At 40.2% G+C, this 21,695-nt stretch overlaps 1 protein-coding gene across 4 annotated transcripts in view; it reads left to right on the forward strand.

The window, feature by feature from the left end:
- The window catches only part of KIF15 (kinesin family member 15), a 68,278-nt gene that overhangs the window by 15,266 nt on the left and 31,317 nt on the right, over positions 1-21,695 (forward strand). For 3 of the 4 annotated variants that reach the window (XM_032412555.1, XM_032412556.1, XM_032412557.1), the window contains 12 exons: positions 3,542-3,579; positions 5,938-6,035; positions 7,334-7,513; positions 9,382-9,591; positions 11,420-11,545; positions 11,712-11,834; positions 14,477-14,600; positions 17,696-17,772; positions 18,006-18,215; positions 19,098-19,275; positions 20,424-20,565; positions 21,402-21,543. In XM_032412555.1, the coding sequence (XP_032268446.1) occupies positions 3,542-3,579; positions 5,938-6,035; positions 7,334-7,513; positions 9,382-9,591; positions 11,420-11,545; positions 11,712-11,834; positions 14,477-14,600; positions 17,696-17,772; positions 18,006-18,215; positions 19,098-19,275; positions 20,424-20,565; positions 21,402-21,543 (1,648 nt within the window). Of the gene's footprint in view, positions 1-3,541; positions 3,580-5,937; positions 6,036-7,333; positions 7,514-8,043; positions 8,124-9,381; positions 9,592-11,419; positions 11,546-11,711; positions 11,835-14,476; positions 14,601-17,695; positions 17,773-18,005; positions 18,216-19,097; positions 19,276-20,423; positions 20,566-21,401; positions 21,544-21,695 lie in introns of those variants that run through there. The other variant, XM_032412558.1, reaches the window with a different exon arrangement.

Below are 21,695 nucleotides of genomic sequence, written 5' to 3' on the forward strand. Positions count from 1 at the left end.
TTTCCCCTGTTTGTCCCCCTTGTAGTCAGCCACTCCCCCTTCCCCCAACCCCTGACATCCAGGGTACCCTAATATATTTTCCATTTCTATAGTTCTACCTTTTCCAGAGTGCCATATAAAAGAAATCATACAATATGTAGCCTTTTGGATCTGCCTTCTTTCTCTTAGTAAAAAATACATTTAGGATTCGCCTGTGTTGTTGCATGCATCAATAACTTACTCTTTTTTTTTTCTCCGTAGTATTTTATTATATGGATGTATCATGATTTGTTTATCCATTTCCTTGTAAAAGGATATCTTAGTTGCTTCCAGTTTTTTTTTTTTTTTTTAAATGTTTTATTTATTTATTCATGAGAGTCAGAGAGAGAGAGGCAGAGGCAGAGGGAGAAGCAGGCTCCCCGCCTAGCAAGGAGCCCGATGCGGGACTCGATCCCAGGACCCTGGGATCATGACCTGAGCCGAAGGCAGACGCTTAACCATCTGAGCCACCCAGGCGCCCCTTGCTTCCAGTTTTTAATGATTATGAATAAATTGCTACAAATGTTTGAATATTGGTTTTTGTATGAACATAAGTTTTCAAACCATTTGAGTAAATCCCTAAGAATGCAATTGCCGGACCATATGGTAAGTCTATGATTAACCTTGTGATAAACTGCGAAATTATTTTCCAAATGTATGTTTAAAGTGAGTCATGTTCCTGAATTTCTAAATGTTGGCAGCCTTAAAATATTGCTATAGATTTAATGTTGGAATGTAAGGTGGAGGTCCAGAAAACATTGTGACCTTGGCAATTATACAAGGTGAATTTTGGTATCATTTCAGATTTATTTCATAAATAGTATAATTTGTAGTGTAATTTTTTTTTTCTTAGCAGTAGACTTTTAAATTTTATTTAGAACTAGAGCTTTTTAGCAATGTAGTGAATTATATAAGACATTTGAGCAGCTGATGCTTTGTGTGTGTGTGCCCTTGGTTCATCTATAATTGGTTCAACGCACAAGAAAATAGAAAACACATTAAAAAGTGTAAACTTTAGGCTCATATTGCACATACATCCTTGAAAGTTTGCCTTTGCTTTTCATGCTTACTTTTCAGTTGTGTTCAGGAAAACTAAATGTTCTCTCTTTAGCAGTGAGACAGGTACCTCTTTTCTCATCTGTCTTCTCAAGAGAAAAAAGATATTTTTTTTCACAGAATATTTTGAATGGTAAAGTTCAAAAATGAATTTGAAATAAGAGCCACAGTTGGCAGAGATTATATTATCTTTAGAACTGTTATTTTTGAAGACCTTGTAAACATACTAATTATGTTTAATTTGTGGCATATTCATTAATAACTTAATGAAAATTGCTTTTGCTAGAAGAAGGTAGAAATGAGAAACACTTGGAGAGAAATGAGTGTTTGATTTATTGGTTGGGGAACATACTTTCTAGTTTACCTAAAACAGCCCCAATTCTAGGGTAATTATTAATAGTGTCCCCATCACTCTCAAGTAGGGGACTCAATAATAACCATTTTTCTTTCTGAGTTACTAAAGAATTTTTTTTCCTACTTCTAAAAGGAAGAGGTAAACAACTAGATAATACTGGGGTTTTTTTTTTTTCTTTTTCTTTTTTTTTTTTTTTAAAGATTTTATTTATTTATTTGAGAGAGAGAGAATGAGAGAGAGCACATGAGAGGGGGGAGGGTCAGAGGGAGAAGCAGACTCCCTGCCGAGCAGGGAGCCTGATGCGGGACTCGATCCAGGGACTCCAGGATCATGACCTGAGCTGAAGGCAGTCGCTTAACCAACTGAGCCACCCAGGCGCCCAATACGGGTTTTTTGTTTTGTTTTGTTTTTTTTTAAGATTTTATTTATTTATCTGAGAGAGAGAATGGGAGACAGACAGCATGAGAGGGGGGAGGGTCAGAGGGAGAAGCAGACTCCCCACTGAGCAGGGAGCCCGATGTGGGACTCGATCCCGGGACTCCAGGATCATGACCTGAGCCGAAGGCAGTTGCTTAACCAACTGAGCCACCCAGGCGCCCAATACTGGGGGTTTTTTTTGTTTGTTTTATTTTATCTTTTGGGGCATTTAAACAAAAAATGAATTCAAAAACTTTTTTAAAGATTTTTATTTATTCATTTGACAGAGAAAGTGTGTGTGTACAAGCAGGGGGAGGGGTAGAGGGAGAGGGAGAAGCAGACTCCCCGCTGAACAGGGAGCCTGATGCGGGGCTCAATCCTAGGACCATGACCTGAGCTGAAGGCAGACCTTAGCCGACTGAGCCATCCAGGTGCATCTCAAAATTTTTTTATATTTGTGCTGTGAATCCAAGCTAAAGACATTTGACACCCTGATTGACATCTATCTTTAACATAAGCATTTTTATTTTTATTTTTTGTTACTCTTGTTTCTTGGGGTAATGGAGAAGATATGACACTACATACAGAATCAGGCCTATAGCATAAGGAATTTTAAAATTGCTTTATTTTTATTTTATTTTATTTTTTTTTTAAGATTTTATTTATTTATTTGACAGAGAGAGAGATAGCGAGAGCAGGAACACAAGCAGGGGGAGCGGGAGAGGGAGAAGCAGGCTTCCTGCCGAGCAGGGAGCCCAATCTGGGACTCGATCCCAGGACCCTGGGATCCTGACCTGAGCTGAAGGCAGATGCTTAACGACTGAGCCACCCAGGTGCCCTAAAATTGCTTTATTTTTAAATGAAGACATTTTAGTATCTTTTAAAGGCAGAATTTAGGAAAGGAATTGCTAACTTATTTAGAATAGAAAAAGTTGGAAACAGAAGTCCAGTTGTTTCTGGTTAAATCAATTATACATTCATGGAATATACAATGTAGCTATTAAAAATAATGAGGTAGATCTCTATTTACTGACTTAGAAAAATATCTGAGATAAAATTAAAGGACAAAACAGATTGCAGAGCAGTATGAAGAGCATCATTTCAGTTTTGTAAATAAAAATTAAATGAAAATTCTGATGGCTGTGTTTGTATAATCCTGAAGCATTACCAGACAATTGACAGTGTAGTTCTTGGTGGTAGAATAAGAGAGAGAGAGAGATAATGAATCATTCACTTCTCACCTAATATAATTTTTTTTTAATTAAAGATTTTATTTATTTATTTGGGAGAGACAGAAAGCACGAGGTGGGGGTTGGGGACAGAAGGGAGAGGGAGAGGCGACTCCTCACTGAGCCCAAAACCTGGGTGGGGGCTCAATCCCAGAACCCTAAGACCATGACCTGAGCCAAAGTCTGATGCTTAACCGACTGAGCCACCCAGGTGGCCCCATTTATTTATTTATTTTTTTAAGTAAGCTCTATGCCCAATGTGGGCCTTGAACTCATGACCCTGAGATCAAGAGTTGCACGCTCTACCGACAGCCAGGCAGGCATCCCTACCTAATATAATTTTAAAAAAGAAAGAAAATAGATCTTTGTGGGAAAAATTTATACACTAGTAGGCCATATTAAAGTAAGAGGGTAGTCTTTTAAGTTTCATATGTCAAAATAATGTATAAAACATTTATTTTTACAGTGGACAGACGGGCTCAGGGAAAACATTTACGATGATGGGTAAGTGAATTAAAGATGATCATATCCTGGCTTAATCTACTCTTTCTGCAATGACAGCACCTAGGCACCTAGTACATTTTGGGGGAAGGCATACTTTCTATATATGATGTTGACCTCATAAAAGTAGGGCTTTTCTCAGGCTTCTGTCAGATTATGATTTCCATGATAACAAAGTCCGTGTTTGCAGCTACGTTCCCAGTCAACGCTCAGCACAGAGTAGGTGCTCCATAGACAGTTTTTGAATTGGGTTTATTTTTTATTTTTTTTTAAAGATTTTATTTATTATTTGAGAGAGAGGATGAGAGAGGGCATGAGAGGGGAGAGGGGCAGAGGGAGAAGCAGACTTCTCGCTGAGCAGGGAGCCCGATTCGGACTCCATCCTGGGACTCCAGGATCATGACCTGAGCCAAAGGCAGTCCTTTAACCAACTGAGCCACCCAGGTGTCCTGAATTGGGTTTAATGACTTTTTATATATTTATAAATCTGTACAATCACCATCCAGATCAAGATTCCCAGTTAGTAACTACCTCACCCCCTTCTCCTGAAGTATGTATTACTCTGACTTCTCTGTCATCATTAGTTTTGTTTGTTTTTAAGCTTCTACAAATGAAATTTTACTTTATGTACTCTTTTATGTCTAGCTTCTTCCTCTCAGCATTAGGTTCTAAGATTCACCCGTATTGTTGCATGTCGTAGTAGTTTATTCCATTGCTGTATAATGTATTATTGTGCAGATATGCCACGTTTTCCATTCTAGTGCTGATAGACATTTGGATTATCCCCAGTTTTAGACCATATGAATAATGCAACCATGACCACCTTGTTTTTTTAAAGTTCATTTCTAGGAGTGGAACTGCTGGATCATAGTTACATGTGTATCAGCTTTAGTAGATACGGTCATGATAGATATGGAAGTTCTAGGAATCCTTGTCTATACGTGGTATTGTCAGTTTTTAAAATTTTAGCCATTCTGGAGTATGTGTGGTATTATCTCATTGTGTTTTTGTTTGCAGTTCCCTGATGTCTGTTGACAACTGAGCACCTTTCATATGTTTTTTGGACATTTGAACAGCCTCTCTGTAAAATGCCCATTCAAGCTTTTTTCCCATTTAAAAGATTAGCTTGTCTTTTTCCTACTCATTTGTGGGGATTTTTGTAAAATAGGGAGGTTAGCCCTTTGTCTACGATATAGATAACAGATTTTTTTTCTAGGTTTTTCATTTCTCTTTTCAGTTAAGGTTTTTCCCTTCACTCAAGTTTTTTATTTTCTTGTGGTTGAATTTCAGTTGTGGGGTTTTGCTTTTTGTTTTTTTTGTTTTTTTTTAATGGTTTCTGAATCGTGAGTTGCAGTCAGGAGGAGTGTTACTGAGTGAAATGAGAAGGAACCATGAGACTCTCTGGGAGAAGCATCTTCCAGGCAGTAGGTTCTGAGTTGGGAGTGTTCAAAGAATAGCAAGAAGACCCATGGGGCTGGCGGGCAGTTCCCCAGAATAAGGGGCTAGTAGTGAGGGAAATTAGAGTTGTATCCTGAGGCCAGGTCATGTAGGACATGGCAAGGATTTGGGATTTTGTGCGTGGGATGTGAAGTCATTGGAAGGTTTTTTTAAAAAGAAGAACTACATGATCTGATGTATAATTAAAAGGATTACTCAGGCAGATGAATGGACTAGACTGGGAGGGGCTAGAGTGGAAGCAGGATGAGGAGCTAAGGCATAGAGGAGGCAGGAGGTGATGAAGGTAACTAAAGAATATGTTGAATCTCTCTCTCTATATATATTATTTAACAGGAAAATGTTATAAAATTATCTGCATACTTATTTGTATACTTGTATACTGCATACTTATTTCCTCTTTATTTACTTATATTTTTCTACATCCCTTATATATATATTTTTAGGTACAGTTTACAAGGGCTATTTATTTGTTTTTAATATTTATTTATTTTATAGCGTGCTTGAGGGGAGGGGCAGAGGGAGAGAATCTCGAACAGCCTCCCCACTGAGTGGCGGGGCTCCATCTCAAGACCCTGAGATCATGACCTGAGCTGAAACCAAGAGTTGGATGCTCACCCGAATGTGCCACCCAGGCGCCCCTACAAGGGCCATTTAAAATATTCCAGGTTATAGCACACCAAGACAGCATTAGTGGCTATTATGGGCCCTTCCTTCAGTCCTACTGATAGGCAAGTTCTGTTCGATCTTTCAGACTAAAATTTAACTTATTTGGGGCACGAAGAAGGAACTGATTATACAATGTGTCATCTTATTTCTGTATAAGTTTCCAGTATTGCCATTTTGAAGGACTGTTCTAGAATAAAGATGAATAGCTACTTATGTATGTTTTTTACATTTCTTTAGGACCATCTGAATCAGATCATTTTTCTCATAACCTGAGAGGAGTAATCCCACGAAGTTTTGAATATTTGTTTTCCTTAATTGATCGTGAAAAAGAGAAGGTAAAACTTGTAAAAATAAAGTCATTGTATGAAATTCTAATTTCGAGTAGTTAGCTACTAATAATTAGCTCATAACACATAGAGGGTCATGGGTGGTAGTCTACAATGTGGATAGGCTTGTGTGGCATAGAAAAACCTCTCAGTTCTTAAGAAAAAATGAAAGATTCATTTTAAAATTTAATTTTCTAAAAATTTTTAGTTTCTAAACCATGTATCCTCTGTGAACTCAGAAAAAAGAAAGAAGAATGTAGTGCTTCTTAGTGCTCAGATTTTGCAAGAAAGTGTAAAGAAAATCTTAACTGAGGAAAACAGATTCATTAAGTCCCATCACCTACCTGCACATAGGCACAGTTGACGACAGGTGTCTCTAGATCCTCAGGGTGCCCTGGAGTGATGGGCCCATCCTTGCCTCCTTTGCAGCACCTTCTACCACCTGACCATAATTTGCTTTTTCATACGTGGTGTGACTCCCATCATCCTGGAGATGTGGGCTTCCCTCTTCCTTTGGCTCTTAGGTTGGGCCTTTCTCATGATTGTGCTTTTTTAGCTTGGTGAATTCCATGTTTAGGAGCCGTTAGTGTTACTGTTCCATTCCATGTGTACCAAGGAAATGGATACATAACATTGGCTTACCATTTGCTCTTTTGCAGAAACAACCCCTAACCTTTACAGTTAGACATGCACCTTGGGTGCCAGTGAAAGTTTAGTGCCCCGTATTCCTGTGGTTAAAAATCCTAGAGAGAGGCTTTTGAGATAAATTATTTTCAGTCTTTTCAAGAATATAACCCTTGTTGCAAGTAAAACTTTCTGAGGAAGTCCAGTATATAATAGATAAAAATGGAGTTGCTCTTCTCATCACAAGGAAAAAAAATTGTAACTGTGTATGGTGATGGATGTTAACTAGACTCACTGTGGCGATTATTTCTCCACATATATAAATATTGAATTAGTATGTTGTACACCTGAAACTAATACGCTGTTGTATGTCAGTGATCCCTCAGTTTAAGAAGGTAGAATTGCCCATCTGGACTGCTCCAGTCCCACCTCCCTGTCTTGCTTCTGAGTCACCTCTGGAGACCTCAGCCTCCTGGGATCACAGTTTGATGCTGCCTTAAGATGTAACAATATGTTAAAACTAGTTACCTGGATTTGTAACTGGCTTTTAGGTACCTTGTCTTGTGTAAAGGAGAACATGGTAGGAAATGTACCCCTTGTGAAGCACGTGAGAGGGTGATGCTCATGAAAGATACGGGTGAACTCATGAAAAGAATATGTCTAAACGAGGCTTCTCTTTCCAGGCTGGAGCTGGAAAGAGTTTCCTTTGTAAGTGCTCCTTTATTGAAATCTACAACGAACAGATCTATGACCTACTGGACTCTGCATCAGCCGGACTGTACTTAAGGGAGCACATCAAGAAGGGAGTCTTTGTTGTTGGGGCAGTGGAGCAGGTGGTGACCTCAGCTGCGGAAGCCTATCAGGTACCCTGCCTTGAGCACTTTGATCCTTAGGCGACGTTGCATGCTGTGAAAAGCACCTTGATCTCAAAAAAAGCAAGAATTGAGCTACTAAAAATAATTCTGTAAAGGCGTGACGCAGAATGTTCATGAGAAGCAAAAAAGAACATGACTGTTTTATAGATCTCCCCTTAGTTAAAATGGAACTTTGAGACTCTTGATTTTGCATGACTTTGGTGCTGTTCATTCCAGTCAGGCACCCTGCAGGTCACGGGGACAGTTCATTAGTGTCGTATTTCTTCAGTAGTTCTTCCTGGGAGCTGCCCCTTTGAGTAGCTTCTGGGATTGCTGCTTTTTAAACCAGCTGGCTGTTCTCTTCCCTTTATTTTCTACCCATGTTTACTTGTTAGGTGTCAAAAGCCAACCTCTTTTGAGGACTCTGCTCAGGGCAAATAAACCTCTTGTCGGGTATTTACAGGAAAACCCATTTTTATGGGATCTGATCTGGCCAGTTGATTTTAAACAGTTTTTTATCGTGTAATATTTGATACATACAGAATACTGCCACATGCATAGAAGTTGCTGAGCTTAATGTTAAAATGAACTTGGAGGACCTTAAGAATTCAAGACCCAGGTATCACCAGTACTATCCTGTCTACCTGTGTGTCTCTCCCTATCTCATGTCCCTGGCTCCTCATATGCTGAATGCTCATGATCATTTCCTTCTGCTTTTAAATCACATACATAGGTATTTCTGAAAATGTTGGTTTTGCCTGTTTGTGAGTTTTAATAAATTGTGTGTATTTAGCCTTCTATAACTTTTTTAAACTCAACAATGTTTATGAAATTTATCCATGTTGCATTTCACTTATCTTCACTGCTATATAATTCATTGTATGAATATTAGTGTGTGCATGTATTATGTGCGTATATATATACGTATATATGTCACAGTTCGTTATTCTTCTATCTTCAAGCAAGTCTCCTGATTCAAACTTTTTAAACTGTGATTCTCATAGTAAGCAATAGGTTTTACATGTGATCCTGTGTGTGTGTGTGTGTGTGTGTCTTCATGTGTACATATACATACTAAAAAAAAAATTATGTTGAGATTTTGGTTGGAATTGCACTGCAGTTTTGGCTTAGATCAAGTGTGAAAATTCTGTATTAGGGCCGTGTAGGCATTTTACCTCTTCTTGGGTCAGAAGTTTCGGGAAGTTTTCTATTTCTAGAAAATTTCAGTTTCCTCTCAGTTTTCAAGTATATTGGCATAAAGCTGTTCCCAGTATTCTCATTTTTAAAATACTTTGCTGTAACTATAATTTTGTTTTCTTTTTTTGCATAGTTGATATTTTTTACATGGCTTTGCTCTTTTAATGTTTTCTTTGTTTTTCTTTGGGTTCATCCTGCTATCCTTGTTCCAACTTCTTAAGCTGGATGCTTAGCTTATTATTCCCTTTCTTTTGTGACATAAGTGTTTAATGCTATAAGTTACTACTTACTATTGCTTAAACTTCACACAAGTTTTAATATCTTAATTGTCCTATGGACCTAAGTATTTTTCCATTATAATTTTATTTTTTGACCCATGAATCACTTAGAAATGTGATTTGAAATTCCAGATTTATGGTAATTTAAAATTTATTTATCATGTTGATTCTTAATTGCCATGGTATCAGAGAATATGGTCTTGTGCGATGCTTTGAAATTTATTGAGAAATGATTTATGAATTAATACAGTGGGCCAGTTTTGTAAACTTGTGCATGAGAAGAATGTATATCCTTGGATACAGGGTTTTACATTTTTACTAATTTTTTTGTCTGTATAATCTGTCAGTATGAAAATGGCTGTTGTATCACTTGAAAGTTGTGGCAATTTTCCCTTTGCCTAGGTGCTGTCTGGAGGATGGAGAAACAGACGTGTGGCATCGACGTCAATGAATAGAGAATCTTCTCGGTCTCATGCAGTTTTTACAATTACAATAGAGTCAATGGAGAAAAGCAATGAGACTGTGAATATACGGACCTCCCTACTCAATCTGGTGGACTTAGCAGGATCTGAAAGGCAAAAAGACACCCATGCAGAAGGGATGAGGTTAAAGGTAAGAATGGAATTATGATCTTCAGCGCAACTTGTGTGTGAATTAATTACTAGAAGTCAGTACCAAGGTGAGTGTGTGGAGGTTACAAAGGAATGAGAACATGCTCTCATTCTAAAGATGCGGAAATTTTTGTTGTGGGGTAGGGACATTAAAACATTGATGGGTTAGAACAAGTCTGTCGGGAGCCAGAGTATTTGAATTCACGACAGAAGGGTGATAGTACAAATACCAGCCAGAGTCAGAGGAAGAAGGGACTGGACTGCTTGGGGGAAGCATGGAAAAGAAGTAGTTCTTGAGTTGGGTTCTCCAAGGGGGTAGGATTTGGATTGGGAGAGAGGAACAAGGAATACGTGCTTGGTGGGGGGACATCTCAAGGGTCGTTATGGATGCAGAGGGAGTATGGCATTTGGCATTTCAGCATGGATCAATGAATGGGTTGGACTTGAGGTGCAAGCATGCCCCGGTCACTGAGGACCAGGAGTACCAGGCCAGGTTTGCACTCAATTCTCCATACGCCGGGAAACACTGAAAAGTTTTGAGTGATTTCACGCAAAAGCCTCTTTTATAGAAGCTTAGCCATCTTGGCCCACCACTGCCAGATTTACCAGGCGAGAGCCTAGAGAGAAAGGAGGGCAGCTGTGCTGGTTAATATCTCAGGCGGAGGGCAAGGACCTAGTCCTAGGCTGAGGGATTAGCATTGGGACCTGAGGTTCTCTGAGTATGTTTTGCCAGTATGAACATGTGTATTGTGATCTGCGTTGTCAGTAAAACGTGTGGATGCTCTAGGTGAGGGTATATGAGGACTAGGGGCGGAGAGTCGGAAATGGTGGAGGACCGTCTACTTTTTGCATTGAAAGTGAGGATTTGAGCCTCCTGAGCTCTCAGGCAGTTTAAGGTGAACTTAGGCTTATGTTCTATTGAGACATGAAGCAAAGAGAAATAGCCAGTGTTTATATTAGGACATATGCTGGGCCTGTTTCAAGTGCTTCATGTGTATTAACTCATTTCATCTTCCCAGCATCTCTAGGAAGTAGGTACTGTGATCCTTTCCTTTTTGGAGAAACGGAAGTGAAATTGTCCAGGGGCACACAGCTAGGAGTAGATCTGGAATTCAAGCAGAAGTAGCCCAGTTCCACAGACAGTGCTGTCGACACCTTTCTGATTTACTGACTGCTAAAACAGACAGCTGCACTCGAACTCAGCGCATCTTGCTTGAGAATATGCACTTTCTCTCTTTCTTCTGTACTCCCACCACTGCAGACCCAGTTATTGAAGTATGATAACTACAATAAAAATCTAGCATAACATATTCAACCCCAACATTTTTCCCTCCCCAAACCACTTTTTAAAAGGGTCGTCTTATACTTCACAGAATTAGACTGAAAAATCTCTTGTAATAAGTTCATTAATCACTTTGTAGGACGTGGTGTAGGTTATTAGTTATCACACTATTTTAATGTAGCAAACATTTTAACATAAAAGGATTGAAAAATAAGCCTATTAATGCACTACTCCAACCTTTTTTTCTCTGTTCTTTTCTAGCTTTTATCCCTACCTATAGGTCAATTTAAAACTCTTAGAATCATGAGGTGGCTTTTTTTTTTTCCTTCACATAATTTCTGTGTTTGTCTCTGAATACTAAAATTGCAATGTGTGTCAAATAGGAAAAGGTTAGGGACAGTTGAGGACATCTGCTGAAAAGTCAATTATCCTTAGTAATATTGTCCATGACTCGACTTTCCATTCAAAATTCACTGCTAGGCATATTTTAATTCAGAATACTAAAATGAAACCAGTGCATCTCAATTTTTGTTCTTTCTCCCCTTAGGAGGCAGGTAACATAAACCGGTCGTTGAGCTGCCTGGGCCAAGTGATTACTGCGCTTGTCGACGTGGGGAATGGAAAACAGAGGCACGTTTGCTACAGAGACTCCAAACTTACCTTCTTACTTCGGGTAAAGTAGACCATTGGCTTCCTGGGCCCTTTTTTGGGTTATGCTCACTATGGTTGACAGTCATGTAATCTCTCAGCTTTAGTGGTAAGAATATCCATTTTCTTGGCTTAACAAAGATCTTGTGGTTTCTCTCCTGAAAATGCATACCATTCGTATCATTAAACAGGATTCCCTTGGAGGCAATGCCAAAACAGCCATAATCGCAAATGTTCATCCTGGATCCAGGTGTTTTGGGGAAACCCTATCAACACTTAATTTTGCTCAGAGAGCCAAGCTGATTAAAAATAAGGTAAAATACTAGGGCGCCTGGGTGGCTCAGTCGTTACGCATCTGCCTTTGGCTCAGGTCATGATCCCAGGGTCCTGGGATCGAGCCCTGCATCGGGCTCCCTGCTCCGTGGAAGCCTGCTTCTCCCTCTCCCACTCCCCCTGCTTGTGTTCCCTCTCTCTCTGTGTCTGTCTCTGTCAAATAAATAAATAAAATCTTTAAAAAAAAAAAAAAAGGTAAAATACTGAGTACAACTAAGTAAATTAGAAAAATACTTAAGCTTGTGATTGCCCTAATATTAACACTCTGTGAAAGCTTAATTCTAAGCAAGATTTCTATTTCATCTTTCCTAGCCTTCTGTATTGCTCAAGTAATTTGAGATCTAGATTAGGTCTTATGGTTGATATTGTTTGGCTCGATTTTTCTTAAAGGAAAGCAGAGTTTTTCCTTTCTAAATTTATTTACCTAAACCATTGCTAACAGAGCTGTGTGTGTGTGTGTGTGTGTCTATGTGTGGTGGGGCTTCACTATGAAGATAGTTTGATATTGACAGGCTTTGTCTTTTAAGTTGTCTATACCTCCAAGGATTCCCCATTTTTCTTATATATAAGAAGCTTCCTTGATATTGGTGTACACCAGTGGTCAGAAAAGTTTTTCTGTAAAGGTAAATATTTGAGGCTTCTTGGACTGTGTAGTGTCTGTCCCAGCTACTGAGCTCTGCCTTGGTGGTGAGAAAGTAGCCGTCGGCAGTACGCAGACATGAGGGCGTGCTGTGTTCCAGTGCAGCTCTCCTTACAAAAACAGATGGCAGGCCGTGTTTGGTCCGTGAGCAGGCAGCTGTTTGCCAGCCCCTGGAGCAGGGGTCCCCCACTTCTTTTGGAAAAGTTGGAGGCCACTTTGGTTCTAGACAAAAGAATCACAGTGCCATGAATTGGCAGATTACTTTCCTCTTTCTTTCAAAGGAGAAGTTGGTCATTTCTACCCCCCAAGTAGACTCCCTGATCATCTTAGCATGTAAGAGTAAAGAGGTCCATGTTGCCTCTTCTCGTGGGTAAGTCAGAAGAGTATAGGTCTAGTTGTTGATTCATTTTATTGGATTATGACCCTGTGGTGGGGTATTTGTAATATATGGAGGAAAAATTGCTAGAGCTTCCTGACCCTGTCTCTTGGGACTTACTAGAAGTTTTTGGATAGTGGAGGACTGCAGGGATAATTAGGATTATGATGTCACTGAAGTGGCAGTGATGTCAGAATGTACAGGAGTGCCTTGAAATGAGACTGGCCGTAAGCATCAGAAGCAACTAGAAATGACTTCTGAATACATCAAACGATAAAACCAGGAGGAGCCTTAATACTAGTTATTAACAATGGTAAGTCCAATACTGCAGCCTACCGGTGGAAAGTGACTAGGATATCTGGGACTCGTTTAAGGATGTGCTATTTAGATCTTTCCCAATGGGCAGACCTAGCTTAAGACAAGAACACGGGGACCTTGGGACTGTGTCAGAGAGTTTTTCTCCCTCTTTAGGATATTGGGTATTTCACAACTGGGTCCCTTTGATCTGATTTGTAGTCAACTGTTGGCTCTTATTATCACCCTGTAGGTTTTATGGGCCTTTTGAACCTCTTAGAAGTTGTCTTAAAGAGGGGTGCCTGGGTGGCTCAGTCAGTTAAGCATCTGCCTTTGGCTCAGGTCATGATCCCAGGGTCCTGGGGTGGAGTCCCTCAGGCTCCCTGCTTCTCCCTCTGCCTGCAGCTCCCCCTGCTTGTACACTCACTTGTGCTCTCTCTCTCTCAAATAAATGAATAAAATCTTTAATAAAAAAAAAGTTGTCTTAAAGAAGTCATTTCTTTAAGATAATTTCTTCAAGAGACATTCCTTTAAAATAACATTTGAGGGGCGCCTGGGTGGCTCAGTCGTTGGACGTCTGCCTTCGGCTCGGGTCATGATCCCAGGGTCCTGGGATCGAGCCCCGCATCGGGCTCCCTGCTCAGTGGGAAGCCTGCTTCTCCCATTCCCACTCCCTCTGCTTGTGTTCCCTCTCTCGCTGTGTCTCTCTCTGTCAAGTAAATAAATAAAATCTTTAAAAAAAATAAATAAATAAAAATAAAATAAAATAAAATAACATTTGAGTGTGGTTAATAAAACAGAAATAGAGCTATCCAACCAACTCCTCTCTCCAGGAGGGCTGTTAGGAAATATAGGGTTGGATTCCTTTGGAGAAGGTGGTTTCTGCTAAGCTGATGGAGCTCAGGCCAACTCTGCAGCTAAGTGGGCCAAGACAGAGGGGAGGGGATACTCCTTCCAGAGGGGAAGAGCTTTTGCTCTTCTCCATGGGGGTGGGGCTGTCCCAAGAAGAAGGCAATGTTAGATGAACATCCAGATCCCTGGGTGACCCAGCCCAATAGGGTGGGGCCCTAAGTGGGAGCATACAGGAGGGGTGGTGAGGGGGGAGAGTCCCTGGCTGTAGCTATGAGACACACGGAAGGGAGGCTTCCTCCCCACTCCAGTACACTGTGATTCTAGGGGCCTTGTGACTGTTTGTGGGATGGAAGTGCAGTTTTGTTTGGTGTTTGTCATTCCAGATCCTATAAACAAATAAAACACAAGATTGTATGACTGAAGAATATTCTTTTAACGCTTGTTAAAAAATTTTTGAACAGGCAGTGGTAAATGAAGACACCCAAGGAAATGTAAGCCAGCTCCAAGCTGAAGTGAAGAGGCTCAAAGAACAGCTGGCCCAGTTTACTTCAGGGCAGTTACTACCGGAAAGCTTTCTGACCAAAGGTAAGACGAACACAGTGTCCTTTATCCTGAGGAAGACCACACGCGGATATTAGTCTGAGAACCCTCTGATGACAGGCACAATACAGTAAAGCTACCCACATTTTTGAACAAGTGTATTTGTTTTACCTACATGGGAACATGGTACAGGCATATCTCAGAGATACTGTAGGTTCGGTTCCAGACCATTGCGATAAAGCCAGTACTGCAATAAAGCCAGTCAGGTAAATTTTGTGGTTTCCCAGAGCATATAAAAGTTATGTTTACACTATACTGTGTTATGTCTAAAAACACAACGTATGTTCTTAATTAAAAAATACTTAATTGCTAAAAAATGGTAACCATCATCTGAGCTTTCAGCAAATTGTAATCTTTTTGCTGGTGGAGGGTCTTGCTTCCATGTTGATGGCTGCTGACTGGCCAGGGCTGTGGCCGCGAGGGCTGAAGTCTGAAGTTTGCTGCATTGATTGGCTCTTCCTTTCATGAATGATTTCTCTGTAGCGTGAGATGCTGTTTGACAGCACTTTACCCACAGTAGAACTTCTTTCAAAATTAGAGCCAGTCCTCTCAAACCCTGCTGCTGCTTTGTCAACTAAGTTTATGTGATACACTAAATTCTTTGTGGGCATTTCAACAGTCTTCACAGCATCTTCACCAGGAGTAGATTCTAGCTCAAGAAACCCATGTTCTTTGTTCATCCATTAGAAGCAACTCCTCATCTGTTTAAGTTTTATCATGAGATTGGAGCCCATCCTCAGGTTCCACTTCTGATTCTAGTTCTTGTGCTGTTTTCACCACATCTGCGGTTACTCCCTCCACTGAAATCTTGAATCCCTCGAAGTCCTCCATGAGGGCTGGAATCCATCCAAACTCCAGTTCATGTTGACATTTTAACCTCTTCCCATAATCACTATTATTCTTAATGGCATCTAGAATGGTGAATCGTTTCCAGATTTTCAATTGACTTTGCCCAGATCCATCAGAGGAATCACCATCTATGCAGCTATAGCCTTATGAAATGCTTTTCTTAAATAATAAGACTTGAAAGTCAAAATGACTTCTTGATCCATGGGCTGCAGAATGGATGTTGTGTTAGCAGGCATGAAAACATGTATCTCATACATTTCCGTCAGAGCTCTTGGGTGACCAGTTGCATTGCCAATGAGCAGTCATATTTTGAAAGGAATCTTTTTCCTGAGCAGTACATCTCAACAGTGGCCTTAAAATATTCAGTAAGCCATGTTCAGCAGGTGTGCTGTCATCCAGGCTTTGTTGTTCCATTTCTAGGGCATAGGCAGAGTCAATTTAGCATAATTCTTTTTTTTTTTTTTATTCAGTAGAATTAAAGTTGATTTTTTTTTTTTTTTTTAAAGATTTTATTTATTTATTTGAGAGAAAGAGAATGAGAGAGAACGAGCACATGAGAGCGGGGAGGGTCAGAGGGAGAAGCAGACTCCCTGCTGAGCAGGGAGCCCGATGTGGGACTTGATCCCGGGACTCCAGGATCATGACCTGAGCCGAAGGCAGTCGCTTAACCAACTGAGCCACCCAGGCGCCCGATTCTTTTTTTTCATTTAGCCTAATTCTTAAGGGCCCTAGGATTTTCAGAGTGGTAAATGAACACTGGCTTCAACTTGTAGTCACCAGCTGCTTTAGCCCTCAACAAGAGAGTCAGCCTGTCTTTTAAAGCTTTGAAGCCAGGCATTACTTCTCTCTAGCTATGAAAGTCCTGGATGGCATCTTCCTCCGGTAAAAGGTGGTTTCATCCACATTGAAAACCTGTTGTTAAGTGTAGCCACCTTCTTGAATTATTTTCTAGATCCCTTGCTGTAGCTTCTCCATCAGCACCTGCTGCTTCACCTTGTACTTTGATGTTAGGGAGACGGCTTCTTTCCTTAAACCTCATGAACCAACCTCTGCTGGCTTCAGACTTTCCTTCTGCAGCTTCCTCACCTCTCAGAGCCTTCATAGAATTGAAGAGAGTCAGGGCTTTGTTCTGGACTAGGCTTTGGCTTAAGGGAATGTTGTGGCTGGTTTGATCTTCTATCCAGACCCTTAAAAGTTTCTCCCTATCAGCAATAAGGCTTTTTTGCTTTCTTATCATTCATGTGTTCATTGGAGTAGCACTTTTCATTTCCTTCAAGAACTTTTCCTTCACATTCACAACGTGGCTAGCTGTTTGGTGCAAGAGGCCTAGCTTTCAACCTGTCTCGGCTTTTGGCATGCCTTCCTCACTAAGCTTAATCAGATATGTGCGACTGTTTTTTCACTTAAACACTTAGAAGCTATTGTAGGGTTATTAAAGGGCCTAATTTCCATATTTTTGTGTCTCGGAACAGGGAGGCCTAGGAGAGGGAGAGAGATGAGAAGAGCCAGGCAGTCTAGCAGTCAGAAAACACATTTATTGATTAAGTTCACCATCTTATATGGGCATGGTTTGTGGTGCCCAAAATAATAACAATGGTAACGTCAAAGATCACTGATCACAGACAGATCACCATAACAAATATAATAATAATACTGAAAAATGTTGAAATGTTGCAAGAATTACCAGAATGTGACACAGAGACAGACGCAAAGTGAGGAAATGCTATTGTAACAATGGTACCAGTAGACTTGCTCAATGCAGGGTTGCCACAAACTCTCAATTGGTAAAGAATGCAGTATCTGCAAAGCATGATAAAGCAAAGCACAATAAAAGGAGGGATGCCCATACTTTGTGATCAGATACAGATTCCATATGTATCATATCTGCGGGTATGATGGGAAGGAGGAGGAGAAATAATTTTGAATAATTCATTCCTCACAAATGCTAAAAAGAGATACTAATTTCATTTAGATCCACTTCCAGGATTCAGTCATATGTAACATGTGTATGTTTATTAAACAGGATAAAATAACTTATTTTTCTTCAAAGAATTGCTAATATGTAGATTTGATTGATTTGAAATCTGTGATCTGGGGACGACAGTCTGATTCTTTTAGATTGATTGAGAGCAGTCAGTCAGAGGCTGTTTTAGCTTAATTCTTGGTCCAAAAATTTGAGAGAGAAACATTTTTTTTCCATTTCCTTTTCTTTCTTACTGGATCAATTACAGACAAAGATGAGACTAATTACATGAAGTATTTCCAAGAGGCGATGTTGTTCTTTAAGAAATCCGAACAGGAAAAGAAGGTAGGAAACCAAGTTGGCATAAAGGGGATTCCAGATATTTTAGCCTTTTGCTCCGTGGTATCTTTCTGAGTGAAATAAAGGGCACAAGTAAATAAAGAAAACAAAGAAAAACTGTGGAAAATCTAATTTTGCCCTTGAGATTAAGTGTCAAGTTAGTGTTTATTGCTTGGTTTGTGGAAATTCAGGGAGGCTGAATTACTTTTCATGTTTAACCAAATTATGAATTTCTTAAGTCTCTGGTAGAAAAAGTTACCCAATTAGAAGACCTCACCCTCAAAAAAGAAAAATTTATTCAATCTAATAAAATGATTGTGAAATTCCGAGAGGATCAAATAATGCGCCTGGAGAAGCTCCACAAGGAATCCCGGGGAAGTTTTCTGCCTGCGGAGCAGGATCGCTTGTTGTCGGAATTAAGGGATGAGATCCAAACTCTGCGGGAACAGGTGGGTATATGACATTTGCAGTATTTCTAAAAAGAAGGAGGTTCAAGTAAATATAAATTTGTCACCAAATTCATGTGAGTTAATACAGCGGAAAGTGTTTTGAATGAATTTAGCTGACGTGTATGATTGCACAACTCCTTTCCCCCCATTTTCCAAGATGGTAAAATGAAGGGGGATGGGAGGAGCTGTGAGATGCTGCATTAGCGCCCCACCCAGCAGGCAAGTGTCCCTTGTCCCTTGTCCCGGTGGGCAGTTGTGGTTGTCTGAATCAGCAGTCTCTTTACATTGGGGCCCTTCCAATTTCTTGTTGCTGGTTTTCCTTTTCCCTGGGGAGGATGGGTAGTTAATACAGGCACATCATTAAAAAAAACAAAACAAAACAAAGAAAATCTGTTTCTGGCTTTTGTATCTTTCTGAGGCTTTTTAATGCATATTCAAACTAATATGGATATTTTTACTTTTATTCCTTTTCAACACAAAAGTCAACTTACCATACATACTTTTCTGCTGTCCTTTTCACTTAATATGTCTTGGAGGGTGTTCCATCCCGGTCAATAGAGCGTTTCCTTATTCTTTACAGCGTGTTAATGTCAACAGCCCCCATTGCGTGAAGAGTTGGCCACAGTGTACACCCTTGCACTTCTCTCCCTACAAGCCCACGCCCAGGTGAAAATTTCAAGGCACAGACCCAGACGCGGAATAATGGCGTCGTAGGCTACGCACGTAGTCAGTGTGGTCACAAATGCCAGGTTGCTTTCCACAGCCCTTGCAGCCGGCCACTGCCAGCAGCGTTCCTAATGTTTCCCGATGGCTTGGCAGCAAGACTGGTTATTGAGGAAATGTCTTGTCTGTCTGTAAGTCTGTAATTCTTCTGTGTCACAGATAGAGCACCACCCCAGAGTTGCAAAGTATGCTATGGAAAACCATTCCCTCCGGGAGGAGAACAGAAGATTGAGATTATTAGAGCCTGTGAAAAGAGCCCAAGAAATGGACGCCCAGACCATTGCCGTACTAGAAAAAGCTTTCTCTGAACTATCTGGCACAGAGAAAAAGGACAAGGGTAAGAAATGATTATTGTCTGCATGCCTTCTGGGGGGGCGGGGAGGGCACTGTTTGAAAGGGCATTTTTATTGCCTCGCTGGTAGGGTCTTCATTTTGGCCTCTAGACTTGGTGTGGTAATTTCTTTTTTTATTTTTATTTTTTTTTAAGATTTTATTTATTTATTTGACAGAGAGAGAGAGCACAAGGAGGGGGAGTGGCAGAGGGAGAGGGAGAAGCAGGCTTCCCTCTGAGCAGGGAGCCCGATGCAGGGCTAGATCCCAGGACTCTGGGATCATGACCTGAGCTGAAGGCAGATGCTTAATCGACTGAGCCACTCAGGCGCCCCCTGGTGTGCTAATTTCTTATATACATACTTAATGCTTTTATGTTACCAAAAGGCATTTTCTAAACTTTTTTCTCATAAATCTCGTAGTAGTGAGTTAGTAGGCTAAGAGACATATCAGTGAAACACCTGTTATGGGGTGCCTGGGTGGCTCAGTCAGTTAAATAAAATCAAAGATTTTATTCATTTATTTGACAGAGAGAGACACAGCGAGAGAGGGAACACAAGCAGAGGGAGTGGGAGAGGGAGAAGCAGGCTCCCCGCTGAGCAGGGAGCCCGACCTGGGGCTCGATCCCAGGACCCTGGGATCATGACTTGAGCCGAAGGCAGACACTTAACTGACTGAGCCACCCAGGCGCCCCTTAAATAAAATCTTTAAAAAAAAGAAAAAAGAAAAAAAACCACCTGTTATGGTTCTGTTTTGTTGCTAAAAGTTTGATTCAGATATTTCTTTTAATTTTTATTAAATGAAATTTTCCTGTTTTAACTATTTGACATGAAAAGTGCTTAACTAATCAACACGGATGAATATCAAGTAGAGATGTTTACCTGCCTGGCTAAGGTCTGTACAGTGTGAGAGGCGTCTGTAGGTCAGACTCCTGATGCCAGCTCGGTGCTTGCGTCCTAGGGCTAAATAAATTTGACATCCTGGGGCTTCTCAGCTTCTCAGAAACAGCTTCCAGCACTCGTTGACACACTGCATTGTGTCTTTGTCTCCGCTGAGCTACAGGCTCTTGTTTCTTAGGGTCCACTTTCCAATCTTTGCTTCAAAATTGATACGTGACCGAGAACTTAGAAGACCATGTTGTTTCCTTATTACCAGGTCAACAGGGATTTTCTCCTAAAGCTCCAAAGGAGCCATGTTCATTAGTGAACACTGAGAAGTTGAAAGCACAACTCTTGCAAATTCAGACAGAGCTGAATAACTCAAAGCAAGAATATGAAGAATTCAAAGAACTAACGAGGTAAAGTGTAAATACACATTCATGCTTACCTATTTCAGCATCTTGTTTTAGCGTTTAACATTGACAATTTAATTGAGCATTTTACGTTAAATATTAATTCTCATATAGCAACTACCTTGTTTGGACAAGAAGAAAAAGCTCCTTAATATATTTAATGAACTAGATGATACAGATGTTTTCACGGATACACCTGTATCTGTTTAGCAAATTTAAATCAACGGTGTTATGAATCAAATAGGATTTTTAGAAATTACAGGTTTGTTCTTTATGTTCCTTGTGTAACAAACAAAACAAAGATAAGCCACATTCATAGTATAACTAAGATTAATGCTATCCTAAAATATAAAGAAGTGTTTATTTTTTTAAATTTTTTAAAAGATTTATTTATTTTAGAGAGAAACAGAGCGCACATGGGGTTAAGGGGCACAAGGAGAGAGAGAATCCCAAGCACTCCCCGCTGAGCACGGAGCCCGATTCGGGGCTCGATCTCACGACTGAGATCATGACCTCAGCTGAAACCAAGAGTTGGACACTCAATTGACAGTCACCCAGGCACCCCAGAAAGTGTTTATTTTAAAAATAACATACCACGTGTGGTATCATCATGGACTATTAGGGCTTTTGAATTGGAGCTCTACCATTTATTAGTCAAATACTTTAAACTGTAGTTCGTTCTCATAGCCATATATTACCCAACTGTCAATTGAGGGTAATAAGCTGAGAATCTCTCAGATTTAGAGAGATAAATATCAAGTTATGTGAGAGTATAAACTGTACTCTACAAGTGTATGACATTACTTATTGCCTGAAATACTCAATTTTTAAATATCCCTTAGGAAAAAGCAGCTAGAATTGGAATCAGAGCTTCAGTCCTTGCAAAAAGCAAACCTTAATCTTGAAAACCTTTTGGAAGCAACAAAAGCCTACAAGCGGCAAGAAGTTTCTCAGCTGAATAAAATTCATGCTGAAACGCTTAAGGTAGGTGGTCTGAAGCAGTTCTTCAATCCTAAGTCAGTTTGATCTCATTTTGTTAATCATGGAGAGACTCTGCACAGATGATAACCAGATACGCTAGAATCCCTTGCAGGCAGTGACCCCCAGGGTGACTCTGGTCCTAGTGTTCTGATGTC

This window comes from Phoca vitulina, unplaced genomic scaffold, assembly GCF_004348235.1.
Source record: "Phoca vitulina isolate PV1807 unplaced genomic scaffold, GSC_HSeal_1.0 scaffold13, whole genome shotgun sequence".
Taxonomy (NCBI): domain Eukaryota; kingdom Metazoa; phylum Chordata; class Mammalia; order Carnivora; family Phocidae; genus Phoca; species Phoca vitulina.